This window comes from Grus americana, chromosome 1 (genome assembly GCF_028858705.1).
Source record: "Grus americana isolate bGruAme1 chromosome 1, bGruAme1.mat, whole genome shotgun sequence".
In the NCBI taxonomy this organism is placed as follows: Eukaryota; Metazoa; Chordata; class Aves; order Gruiformes; family Gruidae; genus Grus; species Grus americana.
This window is the reverse complement of record NC_072852.1, coordinates 196,471,440-196,488,027: the sequence shown is the minus strand read 5'-3', so window position 1 is coordinate 196,488,027 and position 16,588 is coordinate 196,471,440. Positions and strand designations below refer to the sequence as shown.

Below are 16,588 nucleotides of genomic sequence, written 5' to 3'. Positions count from 1 at the left end.
TTTTGTATTTTAGAAGTTTTATATCTATATGTATAGCCGAAAAGCCCAACCAATAAAGAAACAGAAAATACAGTATAAATGGCTAGCATCAGCTTCACTTTTGCCCCTTAATTTTCCATTTGCAGCTATAAATGTAAGGGTTTTGTAAAACAAAATAAAATGTTTGGAGCAAAAGTAATTTCTGGCTGTGAGTAACATGAACTCTCACTGTTCATGTATGTATGGTTTGTTTTCTTAATCAGTCTTGTCATAGACCCTTTGTTAAAGTGCAATGAATTGAGCCAGAGCTACTGGTATTTAAAATGATTTAAACAAACAAAAAAAACCCCCACACCAAAACACCCAACTTGACATCATGAACAGATAACATTGTTTTATGTAAAAGTGGTTTGGGTTAATACAAAAAACTGTTCAAAAGATTTCTTAGCACAGTATACACGAGCCACAGTGAAAGCTCTAGTCACTAAAGTAGATCTACAACCTGCAGATCACCACATAATAAAACCAACGTCCATTGCTTTTCTACTAGTGCATGCCGGTATAGCTCAGTCAGTTATTTTAATGGAAGCCGCCTTTTCTTTCTCCTGCTGTCTGAAAAGCAAGTTCAAGTCTCACATCTAGGTCTGAGTGAAGCTGGATACAAGACTTCAGTCAAGGTTGGTATAGCTATTTAGCTGCAGAGTGCCCATTGATTTCAAGGGGAGACATGTCTAACATATTTGAGGAGCTGAGCTTTGAACTTTCTAGACCACCTTTTTTGCACTTGAAAAATTAAGGCAATGTTCTCATAAATTGTTAAAACCCAGGACAACCCTGAAACTTCCAATAAAACTCCACAACAGTATTGTCTCCAGTTTGTTGCCATTTCAAGGGGTCTTATCTGAATATTTTACCAAGATACTATTTTTCATCTAAGAAGAGGTCCAGTGTTCATATGTGGAAGTAACTGTTGTCCTACCATATAACCTCTGGAGAGGGAAATGCCTTCACTTTCATTGACAAACGATAGGATTTTCTTCCAGCTACAGCTTCCAGCGCAGTTTTTCTTCGACGTTTCAAATTAATGAACATTTTATCTTAAAGAAAAGAAAAAGAGTGCACCTATATTACGGATTTTTCAGCCTGCAAAATCAATTGACCTACTAAAGAGAACAGAAATCCAAATAAAAATTATCTTTAATAATTTTGGTGTTCCCACATGACAACAGCAAGAATAAAACCTAACCTCCTAAAGATCTAAAAAATACAGAGAAGAATACCACAAATATTCAGGAAACTGAGAAACAGTTCCCAGGCCATGAATCTGCCTGGAGAAGATACGCTCTAGCCAAAATTCATATTGTGCTTCAGTCAAAAAAAAAAAGGCACTGCTTTCAACACAAGAGAGATAAGGTGGTTTGTGGTACATGGGAAGCTGAACTACATGAGCAGATGACCATTCCACCCCTAAAGGCCAAGAATCAATAAATGTTCCAGAAGAAAATATTCTGCCAGAGAGCATTTAAAGGACTTTCAGAGAAACAGGAAAGGAGAAGGCAGAAATTTTCTGTATCATTGGTAAACAGCTGTTTCATCAAACAAACAAATCTCTATCACTTCATTGGAACAATCTCAACCTGCTGGAATTCATTCTTTTCCAGTTGCACTGCCCCATATTTCAAACTCTCTGGCAAGCTGATGGGTTTAACCAAAGGCAATAAAACAGAATATTCATACAATATATTGAAAAAACTTTTTTTTCCCCTAAAATGCACTTAAGTAAAATAAAACTTTCAAAACATGAAAAATTGTTTGAGTATCCTTCTAATAGTACCTATGGTGCAATATTTACATTATGGACTGCATAAAGATGTTGGATATCTATTAAACAAGTGCAATATTTAATCTCACTTGCCATGTACATTGAAAATAACATGCACAAGACAAATCAGTAGTTTAATTACACAACTCAAGTTATAATTAAAGATACAACCCCGATTCTGCAAACCCTTATTCACACAGGCTCTTTCTAATATGGGTATCCCATAGATGGACCTGCGTATGTAAATAAGAGTTTACAGGCTAGCTTCAACAGTTCCAGCTTCTCTGAGTTTAATCTAAAACTCAGTTTTTGATAGTTTCAGACTGTTCAAGAATATAAGAAGTTGATATCATGATTCATCTTATGTTCCTAGTCCAAGGTTTAAACAGAGAGCATGGACTGAAATACTCTCTAAGAATACCATCATCTAGTGCTTCGCCCATACTTCCAGATGCGAGAGAAAAGATAGACCCCTGAAAAGACAGAACAAATCAATATTCTGACCATGACTCATCTGTTGTAGAGGACACCTGCCAACCACTTGGTCATTAATACCAATGATGCTGCAAAGATCCTGGGTAGTCCTGATTGTAACAGGATGCCACAAAGAAGATAGCTGCTTGTGGAGTCCCATTCCACAAAAGCCCTAATTCACATAAGCTTGAAATAACACAATGGATTTCCACATCCCACAGGAAGCCCCGGCAGACCATAGCGAACTGGTTTAAGGCTCTGACTGTAAAACCACATTAATGAGTTGCAGTATCTTGTGCTTCTTTCAATTTTCGAATGGTCTAGCAGCTACCTGCTCCATGGAGAGTGAGTGTATTTATTTCTTCTTAATTTTTCATAGGAAACAATAAACAAGTACTGCAGAAGAAGAAGTGGAATTCTTCCGTTTAAATTCAGCTTGTACCTTTTTTTTCCCTTCCCCCCCGCAAACTACAGTTTAACTGATTGCTTCTGCCAGAACTGACTGAGGACAGGGTCATCACGGTACTTAGCAGACAAGAGTGATCAAACTGAACATTAACATGTCTTCTGCCAACAATACAAAACAGTCATGGAAGAAAAGGCACGTATTGTCTCTGCTCTCCCTTCTTTTTCTACCAGTGATGAACATGCTAAAGTGATACATAAACAAATGCACAAATAAATAAATAATTCACTTCCACTTTGTGTCAAGCTATCATATGACTGAACTTGGTACGTGAGCATTCAGTATTCTACAAATCTGCAATAATTCTTACCATAAACAATGACTGTTGTGTTAACAGCTTTAATTGATGGCCCGCTCTTCACGTGGCAGGTGTACTGGCCTTTATCAATATCACGCACTTTATCAACAACAAGGATACTGTAAAAAATATTGGCTTCTGTGTTCTTCTGGTCTATGCGCTGTGTTACAGAACCTCTCTTCCTTGCCTATAAAAGCAAAAATGAGCAAGAAAGAGTTAATCAAACCAATTTTCATTAGTATTAAAATTTTTATTTTACTGTACTGCCACCATACCTTAATAAAAAAATCCAGATCCCTCTGTACAGCACAGACATGCAAAACACGTCTAACATTTCCAGAGGGCGGACAATAAAAATTCAAAGTAACGTTATATGGCAATTCATTCCTTTCTTCACCAAGTTGTAATAGCATCCACATTGGTTCTTTCCAGATGAAGATCATTCCTTCTGTATGACCTGCCATACCAACACGCCAAACTCCCCATTGTGCCTTCTCCAGGATTGCTCATAAAAATCCCTGGAGTCTCTGGCGTATAATTCGGTGCCTGGATTCAGTGTCCGTAGGCAGCAGATGTAGAAGAAGAGGGCATTAACACAAGAAGGGGAGAATTCTGGAAACGCTATAGATGGAAAAGGGACTAGATTTGGCAAGGGAATAACAGGGTGGAACTGAAGATAATGTGAGTCTGAGGAGTTATTTCCTGCAACTCCCCCTTAGCCTTTGGCCTCAAAGTTTATTTAACCCAGGACATCGCTGGTGTCTTACAAACACTGAGCACCCTTCAGTTACCATCCAAATAAAAACAAAGCAGAATTTCACAAGTGCGGTGCCCGGCTAGGGCTTGGTAAGACAGCAATGAGCAACATAACATATTTGGAGCATTTCTTGTTGCTAAGTTGTTTATTTCTGAGGTGAAAAAAATGCCAGGAAAATGGCTACATTTCTTCAATGCAAGAAATGATTGCACTGATCTTCCCTATATAATGTAATCATAATTTCAGCTTGTGATTAGGCACAATGAGTGACATAATAAATGATCTTGACTTGAATCACCAGCATAAATCAAACTGACATGAAAGGAATGGGAGTTGTAAACCTTAAACTAATGTCAAATTTCTTATCGGCTTTACACGGACTCCCTGGCAGTTATTCTGTAAGCGACAAATATTTATGAGGATGCTCCCAATGTGGGGGGAGGAGAAGCACATTCAAGATCATTCCTGTAGTTGTCAAAACAAGAGGATTGTTCATGTGACGCTTAACAAATGAGATTTGGGCTAGCTAAATCAAAATATCTTTTCTAAACATGCTCGAGTTGGGTGCCTGACTGTCTGCCAGTCTTTGAAATGAATGTGTTGAGAAAGACAGCCTCACTGAAAACTCTTCTTGTCACCAGAGAGAGCCCCTGCCTGGGACTGGGTGATAAATTTCTACCATTTCTCCAGGTCAAAAAGAAGCTCCCAGGGATGAAACAATTCTAGCATTCGCTCACAATTATGCAATATAACCAGAGTACATTGTGTAAACATGTTTACTTATCCAATTAAGCACCAGAAAGAAAAAAAGAAACCTTTAAAGACATGTCAGCAAGGGTCAAAACGATGGAATGTCAACCACGGCAAGCATTTCAAGGCAAAATTCCTCCTGGGATGCAGCACGATCTGTGGGAAACCCCCGGGTTCTATCATTTCAACCACAGCACTCACCTCTCCAGGGTAAGTCCACGTCATCTGGACTCTGGTGTTCCAGGCTGCAGTGACAGTGCAGTTAATTGCCAGGCTGTCTCCTTTCAGCAACTTGACAAGACGCGGCGTGCTTAATTGAACATCGAAAATTGTGTTGGCTGCACGTGATGGAGAGAAAGAAAAGTGAATAACGTCACCAGGGCAGAGTGCTTTCTGAAAGACGGGGAGCGGACAACGCTACTTACTTTCTCGGTGTGTTAGGTACTTTGTGCTATACTTGTGTCCACCCACAGTTGTCTCGCAGCTCAGGAGCCCTATGAATTTGTAGGTTGCCTTGGGTATTCTGAAGCCTTTCATGCTGTCCCAGATTATTGTCTTGCCATCAGGAATTAGGGTTTCTCGTGGAATCTGGAAGTGTCAAACACGCATCATAAAAACAACTCATCCTCATGCCACTTTCTAATCAAAGCAGCCTAATAAAAAGGAATGGGGAAAACAAATCCTAAAAAATGCCAATCAAAGTAGAAAGGATGACATTCAATTATGCAGATTTTTCAAGTCACATTTTCAACACAAAACAGAGGAAAAATCTGAGTGAAGAATGTGAATGTTTTATTTGTTTCCAAGATTTAATTATTTATAACAGGATGTAATTTATGACACAATAGATTGACACTATCGTTAGCCTCAGCGCTTGGGCTGCTATTCTGTTGGCTCCTGGTTGGCAGCTAAAGTGCTCGTTTTGGTGAACCTTTACAATTAAGTATCCTGGTTTCACCACTGACACACAAATACACATTTTTCAATGGAGGCGACAAATGGACTTAATTTGCTGTCATTTGGTGGCTTTAAGAAATTCCTGCCAGGATTCAATCTGATGTTTCTCATTTTTATGCTGTCTAAAAGACTGGACTGTTCAAAAAAAAAAAAAGTTAAGGACATGAATGGCTGTTCCAAAGCTGACAGGTCACAGAGTACATGTCTCTAAGTCATTACATACAACATGAAGTACAAACTTTAAAGACACAAAGCTTCCTTGGGCACTTTTATTGAGAACTACTGATCATACTGAATAAGGAAAGTCATACTGACTAGAGCTTTTGAAAGGCCGCCTTGAAACACGTTTCCATAGAAAAAGTATCCAATACATTTTAAAAATTTGGCACTTCTAAGTCCCTCAGAAGTTGAGGACTGAAAAATTAATTAGTGTAAAGCCATCAGGTGTTTTTAAACTTAAGGCCTGAAATCTAATACAGACTAAAATACTGCCACATGGGATCAAGTGCTCACTTTATCAGCAGTACGAATTATATTTTACATTAGGATCCTTTGAGTTTTAAGCCCCATTTCAATAAGATGTCAAGAAAACGCTGAAAAGGCAAAGCATGACATAGGCATTGAAACTCAGACAAGACCTCTTTTTTTTCACATTATGTTTTTTTGTTATGCCTTATTGATGGAATAAATGCCACCATTTGGATAACACAGAGATCAGCCATGACTACAAAGACTGGATGTGACTCTACTTTTATAAAGCCTACTTTTATGGTAAAAATAACATATTTTTAAAGATGGCACGTATCAGAGTTTGAGTGAATTAGTGCCCTAAGCAAAGACCTCTGGGTCAACTAAGCACCTCGCAGCCCATCACCTCTCACTGTGCACCCAGTCTCACAATGCCCCTTCATCTCTTTCTTCCCCTTTATTTGAGCAGAGGACTTGTATGCTGCCCAGCCCTGTCCTTCCTACGGCCAAAGACAGCATGGGTGGCTGCCAGAGGCTGGGGGAAGCGTGACTGCCAAGCACCTTCCTGCGTGGTACAGCTTCTCTCCAAAACATGGCACCCTCGACACGGCCTGCTCAGCGCACGCCGAAAGCTGCCCTTGAGATCACCTCCACGCATCTCATGCCATTTCCTCCAACAGAAATGCACGATGAATCAAATGAACAATAATTACAGAGCACAAAATGCTGTGTTAGAATTCCTTATCTTTACAACAGCTGATAAGATGCTATAATAAGCATGCAAATCATGGGGGAAGTGTGCGTTACACACACACAAGTAAAGCCCATTACCTTACAGCCTGCTGGCTACCATTCAACACTATCTCGGACTTTAAGAGCTCTGTTGCCATTCCTGTTCTAAATAAAACAAATATTCAAGCTTCGGTTTGAACAGTTCATAGTTATGCTTTCAAGGGCTTCAACTGGATTTATCTTCTTGCTGCTTTGGTGGAAACCAAACTATTTCCGAGTGTATTTCTCTATAGGGTTTCATATATACTGTGAAGAAAGAGTCAACTTAGAGCTTCAGAGTCTCCCTAGACTGACATTTCCCAGGGAATGCATTTACTTCACATTAATTAGTTAATTGATGGATTACTGAATTCGTATTAGCCTTACTCCAGGAATGGGAGGGTAACCAAAACACCCATGAAGTGTCCGGGTCTTGGAAATAAAGTCCTCATAAATATGATCCTGTTTTGCAACACCAAATTTTGTTGGTTGTCTGTATATCCCACAGGCTCACCTGCTCCAGAGGCAAATCTTTGCCTGTCCAGTTTACTCATCTGACACCTCTCAAAACCAGCCAGAGCTACATCTTTCAGTGTATTTTTTTTCAGCTTTGAGACTAAAAAGCTGCACACAGTCACACAAGAAAGCATAAATTGACATTTTCAGTTTACTATATGAAATACTTTAGAAAACTGAAGTCTATGACTAGCGAAGACCACTGTAACACAACTGGTCTCTGGCTAAGTCAGGGAAACAAGATACTGCCACAAGTCCCTTTCAGAGGGTGGAAACACCAGGATTTTGTCACAGGAGGGACCAAGGGTGGCAGCTGAGTGCCCACCCTCATGGTCCTTCATAGCTCTACTTTCTCTCCTTACTTGCTTCAGTTTCTTACCCAGCTGTCCTCCACGCTGTTCTCCTCTGCCAACCCCACTGGTTCAGATGACCAGTTTCCCAGTCTCAGAGAAGCACAATTGCTTTGTTCTGCCCTAAATCAGCTTCCAGACCACCACCTAGAGACATGGCATCATCGCCATGATGATCACTGCATGGATGGTACAGGACAGAGGATCCCAGAATCACATGACAATTTAGGTGGGAAGGGACCTCTAGAGGCCACCTGGTCCATCCTCCAGGCAGAGCAGGGCCAATGTAGTTCAGGGCCTTGTCAAAAACTTGGCCATTTAGTCGTCACAGAGAGCAGTAGAAAAACTGAAGAAACACGGTGCTGGAACAGTGAGATTTCCACTGAAGCAGCAGAGCGTAAATCCAGCTAAAATAATGGCTTACAGATGGGTACCAGCAGATAGTCAGAGGCATTCAAAGAATCAATTTGTTGCGACAGCTGCAGTAAACATGGAATTTACTGTCTACATACTTATCTGCATGAACCACATCACTGTGGCTCCCAGTGCAGTCTTGGCCTTTTACCTTCTTGGCACTTTGTTTCAAACTAGACTTCAGTTTCTTTTGGTATAGGCAGTGCCTCCTTCTTTGCTCAGCATCAACCACTGAACCTTTTTGGTACCTGGTGGCATTAACACAGTACTACCACAAGGTTTTGGGTATATACATATGGTCAAGAGTACATAGTCCAGTTGTGGTTTCCCCATGTCTCTTGTATTGGAAAGAGCCAGCTGAAAGCATAGCAAAAATGTACATTAGAGTTTTAAATGCTTGTTTTTTCTTTCAATGTTTCCCCTTCCATCAATTTGGGAAGGATGAGGCGGCATTATTAAGAATTCAGACTGTCCACGTGTGTGACTCTCACCATCCTTAGCTTTTTTTCCTCTTTTTAGTCCTTATACTGAAGTTTATTTACCTCTATTCCTGTGAATGTCATTGTCGATTTGTGACAGAGAATTCAAAAGGAAAGTAAGTGGAGGGATCAAACCATCGTACCAAAAGGAGATGCTTTCTCTGTTTAGCAAGGTAGGAGCAAATGAAGAGGCAAGACAAATGCACACCCTAGTTGCAATAAGGTTTATCTTATTTTAGGGATCTTAAATGAGGCTGCCAGAGTCATATTGGTAGGAATGATGGTTTCAGAGGCTGTGGATATCTGTCTGTTAAGCATTAGATCAAAACTAACAACTGATCTCACAGGTCTTCATATGATGAAGAAGAGAAAGGGCCATCAGTTGTTGCAGATGTAGGTTATAACAGGACATGAAGGCTGGATTTGAAATAGGAGTGAAATGCCCTATCCTCATGTTCCTATCCCTGTTTTATTAGCTTTACGATTTTTAAGACTCCCCCTATGTTGTATATGATTGCAATGCTATAAAATACAATTTGTACAGATGTTCAGCCTGGAAGTTAGAGCAACACAGTTTCTCAAAAGGGTTGAGTAAGGTAAAGATGCAGTTTCAGTAAACAACAACAACAATCATTTGTAGTGTTGAAGATGGACAATAAACCTTCCCCACATTGATCCACTAAAACTAAGAAGTAGCACTGCACAGGAACAAAATGCTGGAGGCAGTCCTCATGCAACTGTCCTTCCCAAAGAGAGAGATTACCAAAAAATATTCCATATTTTGACTTCCTGGCAATATAGAATGCAGAATCTAATGGCTAATGCTGGGATTTTCTTTCCGGCTCCGGAGGACTGCATTATGGGGACACTGACTTCTTCCTTCATTGGTAAATGGAAAACACAGAGTAGCTTTTGCCAGCTCTCCAGAAGTAGTTTGCCTGCAGCTGTGAAATGCATTTAACACATCTCTTAATTGCTATGTGAGCAAAAACTTGCTGGAATCTTCATACATGGGTGTCACAGATGATAAATAAAGTAAGATATGATGTAATGCATTGTAGCTTACATACTTCAGGAAATTCTGGGATGAATTAGGGAACACGTTTATTTTTCCTGGAATGCAAAACATGTAAGCAACCAATCGTTTCTTTCAAGACTTGGCTCCACCTCCTCTTTCTCCTTCCCAGAATATTACATCTGGTTTTGATGGTGTAAAGATGCATCTTACACCACAACCCCCACATAAAGGCAAGTTGCTATGAAAAAAGAGACTATATATGTCTCGATCTTCTCCAAATGAGGAAAAAAATAAAATTATATTGTTTAATTCCTGACAGGAATTTTCTCAGTTGGGAATTTACTATGTTGAGATTTCAGATGCAAAAATACAGTGCCCAAATAAGTTACCACTTTACAACATCCACCCTATGGAAAGCCAAGCCTCATCTACTTTTCATTCTATAGCCATAGAATCTTGTGCATCATCCAAACTTGGTGCTCTTCTTGCAGGAGAACAGCGTGTGTGTGTGTGTACGTGCACGTACACACACACACACACACACACATATGGTAACAACTAGGTCAGATTACTGTTTTTTCTCTGCGTTTCACTCTCTTTCATGTGATTTAACAGGTGGAAACCAAGGGGCAAAAATCAGTACCTATATTAGTAAAGCAGCACTAGACAGAATTTGTAAACCTCTAGGTCAAGTTAAAACACAGGATCAAATCTGTGGCTGGTGTAAAACTCTCTAGTCAAAGAGGAATCAAAGACTTGTGTTGATCTAGATAAGCATCTTATGGTTGTATTGTTTGGCAATTGCATGATCAGAGGGCTGGAGCATCTCTCCTATGAGGACAGGCTGAGAGAGTTGGGGTTGTTCAGCCTGGAGAAGAGAAGTCTCTGGGGAGATCTAATTGTGGCTTTCCAGTACCTGAAGGGGCCTACAGGAAAGATGGTGAGGGACTGTTTATCAGGGAGTGTAGTGACAGGACAAGGGGTAAGGGGTTCAAGCTGAAGGAGGGTCGATTTAGATTAGCTGTTAGAAAGAAATTTTTTACTTGTGAAGGTGCGGAGGCACTGGAACAGGTTGCCCAGAGAGGTTGTGGATGCCCTCTCCCTGGAAATGTTCAAGGCCAGGTTGGATGAGGCTTTGGGCAACGTGGTCTAGTGGAGGGTGTCCCTGCCCATGGCAGGGGGGTTGGAACTAGATAGTCTTTGACGTCCCTTCCAACCCAAACCATTCTATGATTCTATGTTATTCTGTAAAAATTTTCCTTGTAACAATGATGAACATTTATGCCACTAGGAACAGAACTCCCTTTATTTAGAAACAAAACATTACTGGCATCTCCACCTAATTTTTAAGCCAAATAAAGGAACTTTAAGAAGCACCATTCTCTGTCTTGATACCAAGCACTTTACTACAGATGTGTAGGTCAGTTAACTGTCCATGCAACTCTCAAGGAAACTAGGAAAGAAATGGTTTCCCCAAAACATGAAAAACAGCTTCTAGATTTTCTAAAACTGCCCTCACTGTCTCAAACTCTGCACAAGTTTCCCTACAAGAAACCATCCCCTCTCTGATGATAAGTGCACTCATATGGAAAAGGAAGCAGCAAAGTCACGGGTGGGAGTGAGGTAGGGCAAAGGCTTGCAGAGATCCTTGTACAGCCCCAGCCAGTCTCCAGGGACCACACTCACTGGCTGTTCCAGAGGACAGAAGAGGAAAGAGGAGGAAGGGCAGGGGAAGAGGTGGGAGGAAATCTCTTCTCCTAACAAGAAATTTCTTCCTGGGCTTAAGAAACGTTTGTCAGTGAAGATTTAATAAAATGATGTGCAAAGTTTAAGTTTCTTCAGAAAATTCCCATCTAGAGTAAGAGATTTGATGAAGTCCTTCTGTGAGATATGAGACGAAGCCTCCAGGGTTAAAATATTTCTAAACTCACTGACACCCAGAAACCTTGTTTAAGAAATACTAACTTGTTGAAATATTTCAAAAGCATTACAATAGTTGTAAACAAGCAAAAAAACCCCCATCATCCACAATAACACTTTCAAAGCATGTTGGATTGAGGTACCTTTTTTAAAGTGACAGCAATGTTTGGTGCTGTGACTCTGCATGGAATGATCATTTCTCTTCCCACAGTCATGTGTATTATTTTAGGTATATCACTGTGCATCTCTACAAATGGATTGCCTGTATCTGCAAGAGAAGAAAAAGAAAAGGTTAATATCTGACATCTTAGGACAGTGTATGGAAACTGTAACAGTACATACGGCCTTGAAAGAACAGTCTAACCCTGTCCATAACAAAAGCTAGACAAAGTCCTCGAATCAATCTTATGTTTACTTTTATCTAAACAAGTTCAGCAAAATATTATTAAATATTTGAAAATATATTTATCACTCAATTATCAATAGCAGTACTTTGGTATCCCCTTTAAAATCCAGGACAGTTAAAATACATTTTTCACATTATAGCATCATCTCTACTGCTGAGATATGTGTTTCTAATTTCAGGGCATTTCTATTTTATTATCACCAGGAGAAGTACTTATATGGGAACTGAGCTGAAATTCACTTATCAGGAAACTCCTACACAGGACATGTTCCTGCTCTCTGCAAGGACATGGATGGGAAACACTCAAGTTGACTTCACCACGAGAAAGAATCTACTGTGATTATCCAGCCACATTTTCAACTCTGAGAATATGGACTAGCGAGAGTTAATTATTCTCCTCCTTCCCACTGTCACAATACCTATATGTCTCTTTTGTAAGTGACAAGGTAAATGAAAATGCCAGGAAAACATTCATTCCGTTCAACTCAATAACTAAAGCTTGGCAGAGTAATTTACCGTCCCTTGAACAATCCCTTTAACAAAGGGCATTGTCATAAATAGCTTGCGCTGGGAACAGGGAACATTGCTGCTGCTATTGTTTGGGCCACTTAACAAAGAGGGGCTCAAGCCACAGGCTCTGGCTCCAAATCTTCTTTGCAGGTGTTCAGATCTGAAGGTTCAGTTTGACTCCCAGTGCAGATAGACTACCTCAAAATTCACATAAGGTTTGGCTTTTAACTCTTAAAAAAGTGGAACATTCAGATCTTAATTCCATGCTTATCTACTGTTCCAACGTTTTTTCAGGCAAATCCTATTATTTTTCACTCAGTCAAAAATCTTACAAATAACAACGGAAATCTTTCTTGGAAAATAAATTAGATTAGTAAAGCTAGTTGGAACTGACCCTTTATAAAACCTTAAATTGCAGTACTTTAGTAAAGTGTTCTGGTCCCAGACTTCTGCATGTTGACCTACGTTTACTCAAGTAGTTCTTCAAATGCATTACTTTTGCTTCTCTTTCAAAAGTATGATCTGCACTTCCCAGTGTCATAAAACTGTTCTGCCCTTAGGATCTTCTTTTCTTATATGCAATAATATTTTTGTTTAAGACCTCAAACAGGAAGAGAAGCAAATTCTTCTCTAATTTATACTGGGGAAAATCCTAAGGTAGAGTATCTCTATGTATGTATGTACCCCAGGATATGGAAAAAGTTTTCCTAAAAAGGTTTAATGAAACCATTAAACAAACTTTCTGAAATGAAAGACTGACACAATGCTTTATTTAATAATAGGTGTTAAATGTCCACCGAGATCTCAAAAGGAACTTATGAGTAATAGAGGATGCGTATGTAATAAAAAATACCCTAAGGACTTGTTAGGCTGACGTTTCCTCTGCAATACGAGTCAAGGAAAAACCAAGAATGAACCTGTTTGTAGCACAGTGAAAAGAACCTTTTTTTGTTTTTCAGGGGCTGCAGCCACAGAAGAGGTCACCTGCCCCTTAACATCACCAGACAAACGGATTTACTACTCCCCAAAGACTCGTTCGTCTTTGTCACAAAATTAAGAGCTCCTGCCCAAAACCAGCAAGCTTTGCAAAGTAGTTTCCTGTATCATAATCTCCAGATCATTACAAGTGTGAGGAAGAGCTGTTCTGGGGACTACCGGTGCTGTCTGCAGACACAGTGTCACCACTGACCGATGCCAATATCAAGGCAGTGGGGGCTGTGAGGCTCAGGCTTCGCAGGATTTCTGCCCATCCGAAGGCAGGGACAGGAAACGAGCACAAAACACCACACTTGGCTTTTTTTTTTTTTTAGCTTCTTCAATGGAAATGCACGTTCGCGCCTGGAGAAGTCAATGAAGTGTTCTATAAAAGTCAACTGAATGCCTTGGCTGCTCTCGGTAGGCTTTAAAGCTCAGTGACAGCCGTTCTTGGTACACTCCCTGCAGTGGTACGCCAAGGCGTCTCCGTGCCCCCGCTATTCGCGTGCGGAGCTCCCATTGACATCACCGGGGACTTCCGCCATGGGCCGGAGGGCAATCGATGGCCCCAAGTGCTCCAAATGTCTTCCTGCTTTTGATTAAAAGAAATACGCACCATGTTTCCTAGCACAGTTTTGTTTTCATAATGAGTGTGGAGGCTTTTCCTGATTCCCTTTTTGATTTTATTCTCCTTCCGTCTTAATGGCCATAAGGGATACTCTTGGTGCTTCAAGACCAGAATCTGGTCTAGGCTCTACCAGGCTCTATCAGGCAAAGCCAAATCCACAGCAGCACCAGGACAGGTTATGCCACATCGGCAGGTTATGCCAATGACATGGAATCCCTCTGTCCCCCAAATAATAGCACTCCTTGCTTCTTTTTTCCTCTTTCCCTCCCATCATAGCCCTAGCTATTGCCAGTGGCTTCTGCTACGTTTTCTCCCAATTCCTTCCTGAAGAGAAGTAAATGCCATCCTTCTCTGAACAGCTGGCTGGCAGCACATCTGGGATGACCTAACCTTCCATCAGCAGTCTTCTGGACCAGCTTCGCTCACTTTTATGTTCAGAAAGTTCTAGACATAAAAGGAATATCATAGATTGACCTGTCTTGAAGACCACATCCAAGTTACACATTCAGCTCCACTGGGATTTGAAATGGAAGATCTAAGAGGGTTGACCTTGTTTTTTGAATTTTTGCCTTTTTTTTTCCCCCCCTTCAGAGCTGCCTGCAAGCGTAGCAAAATGAAAGATGGGCAGCCAGAATATTCGCATATGCTAAAGGTTACTTTAAGAGTCAGTTTAGTGTATTTTTAAATTGTGCCCAGAATTAATGACTGTGTTCCTTACAATATCTCTTGGTTATAATCAACATGAAACCACAAAGAGCATTCATGAAATCACAAAATCCATGAAGGTCACTTGCTATATTGTTAAAGAACATAAATAGCAGCTTTTTATTAAGCTGGTTGGCAGCCAGATACAAACTTGATAAGAGACTTAACACAAGCAATATTATGTCTGGTATCAGTAACCTGTCTAGGCTATTTATGGGGTTTGCACAAACAACTGAATTAGCCAACACTGAAATGCCAAAATCAGAAGAGATGGAGAGGTTCTTTATTGCCACAAACTTCAGCTACTGTTCTTGGATTTGTTTTTAATAATCTGAGCTATGTAAGTCAGAGTACCTACACATACATTTGCAAGAAGAAAAGTCTCTGCAGGAAAGTCTGAGCTCCTTGAAATCTCTGAAACTTTGTCCTCTGAAGTTCTTCCAAAATACCTACTTACGCTTGGCTCATCATTAATATTCTTTTCAGGCTAAAAGACCCAAAACAGTTTCCTCACATTCATATAACACCCTTTTCCCTCCTCCACGTCAAGACCAAAGTCTTTACTAAAGTATAGACATGCAAACTTCATTAAAATTAATGGGTGAATTGCCAAATTCCCCTTTCCATTGTAGGGATTCACCCTAATTAACTTTATTTATCCTGGCTAAATTAGTAGGGCTGTTCAGAAGTAATTCCAGGAGAACCTTGCACAGCAAGAGTGGTTCTCATCTCACACATCTAAAATATAGACATTTCTCACTGAGCTAAGTGGCCAAACTGTTAGTGTTGTCACTGGGGAGAAAGGAGGAATTCTACCATGGGACTCATCCAACCTGGTTTAGACATCTGAATTATGATGAGATGAATCATGCCCTAGGAAGGCACCTATTCAACTTGCTCGCATGTAAGTGTCTATGTTCCTTAAGAAAAAAAATCCCTTTTTGTAAGTCTGGAAGCACAGCACTTATCTGAAAGAAGGGCTTTTCCACTCTTGCCTCTTCTTAACCTGTAAAATAGTACTTTTCAAATGCAAATTATTTCTAAACCTTGAAGGAAGACTTGGGATATGAATTAATAACCACAGAAGTCCAGGGAAAAAATAATAAAAATAAAAAGGAGGGGAATACTTTATATCTGGAGCACATTCAGACACAAAGCATTGCTAGCATCAATCTACAGTGATTTTTAGTCTGTTTGTTTGTTTTCCTTTGGGGCTAGTTATACTATGCTATCATCAATGTATACAAATAAAACACCATTAAAACTCTTAAGGAAAAATATACTTACCCACATTAGCCAGGAAATCCACACTAGAGCATTTACTATGTTCAGAAAGCAATCTCTAGAAAGGCTAATGGACATTAGGAATATTTTTACAGATGTATCCCTCCCTCATGATGGTTCGTCTTGGAAATGTATTTCTGTTTCAGTAGGAGCTATAAGACTTGGTGAGGAAGAAGGACCTTGAAGGGCTTAGCCTTTGATGCTGCCAAGGTGTCCACACATGATCCACTCACAGTGCACTATAATGTGAAGTCCATGTACACGCAATGACAAAAGCACGGCAATTATAGGTGATTGACGTCAGCAAGTCCTAGAGGGCTCTGTTTTGTAACAGGAACCACATTAGGCACTAAAAATGTGTTCACATACTTGATACAGCTGTAGCATAGTTTAATTTCAACTAGTTTCCTTTTCATAACAGAAGTGCTATCGTATTATTGACTCTGACAATGTAAGCCAAAACCGTACTGCTCATACATTAAAACTGTGCCAAAAGCAAAGACAGAAAAAAGGCACAGGGGAGGAAGAGTTTCCCAGGCCTCAGCAGGTTCTTCTGTCAGTACATTATAACTGAATAAGAAGAAAAAGGAAATATATTAAGAAAAGCTCCCTTTCTGTTAACTTTCAGGGTGTTTTTGTCT

General features: G+C 40.0%; 1 protein-coding gene across 2 annotated transcripts in view; it reads right to left on the bottom strand.

Moving 5' to 3' along the window:
• Positions 1 to 16,588, bottom strand: part of FLT1 (fms related receptor tyrosine kinase 1) — a 115,610-nt gene that overhangs the window by 77,786 nt on the left and 21,236 nt on the right. For both annotated transcript variants that reach the window (XM_054812701.1, XM_054812702.1), the window contains exons 4-8: positions 11,583 to 11,707; positions 4,972 to 5,134; positions 4,748 to 4,884; positions 3,052 to 3,226; positions 959 to 1,076 (exon numbers count right to left, since the gene is read on the bottom strand). In XM_054812701.1, the coding sequence (XP_054668676.1) occupies positions 959 to 1,076; positions 3,052 to 3,226; positions 4,748 to 4,884; positions 4,972 to 5,134; positions 11,583 to 11,707 (718 nt within the window). The remainder of the gene's footprint in view (positions 1 to 958; positions 1,077 to 3,051; positions 3,227 to 4,747; positions 4,885 to 4,971; positions 5,135 to 11,582; positions 11,708 to 16,588) is intronic.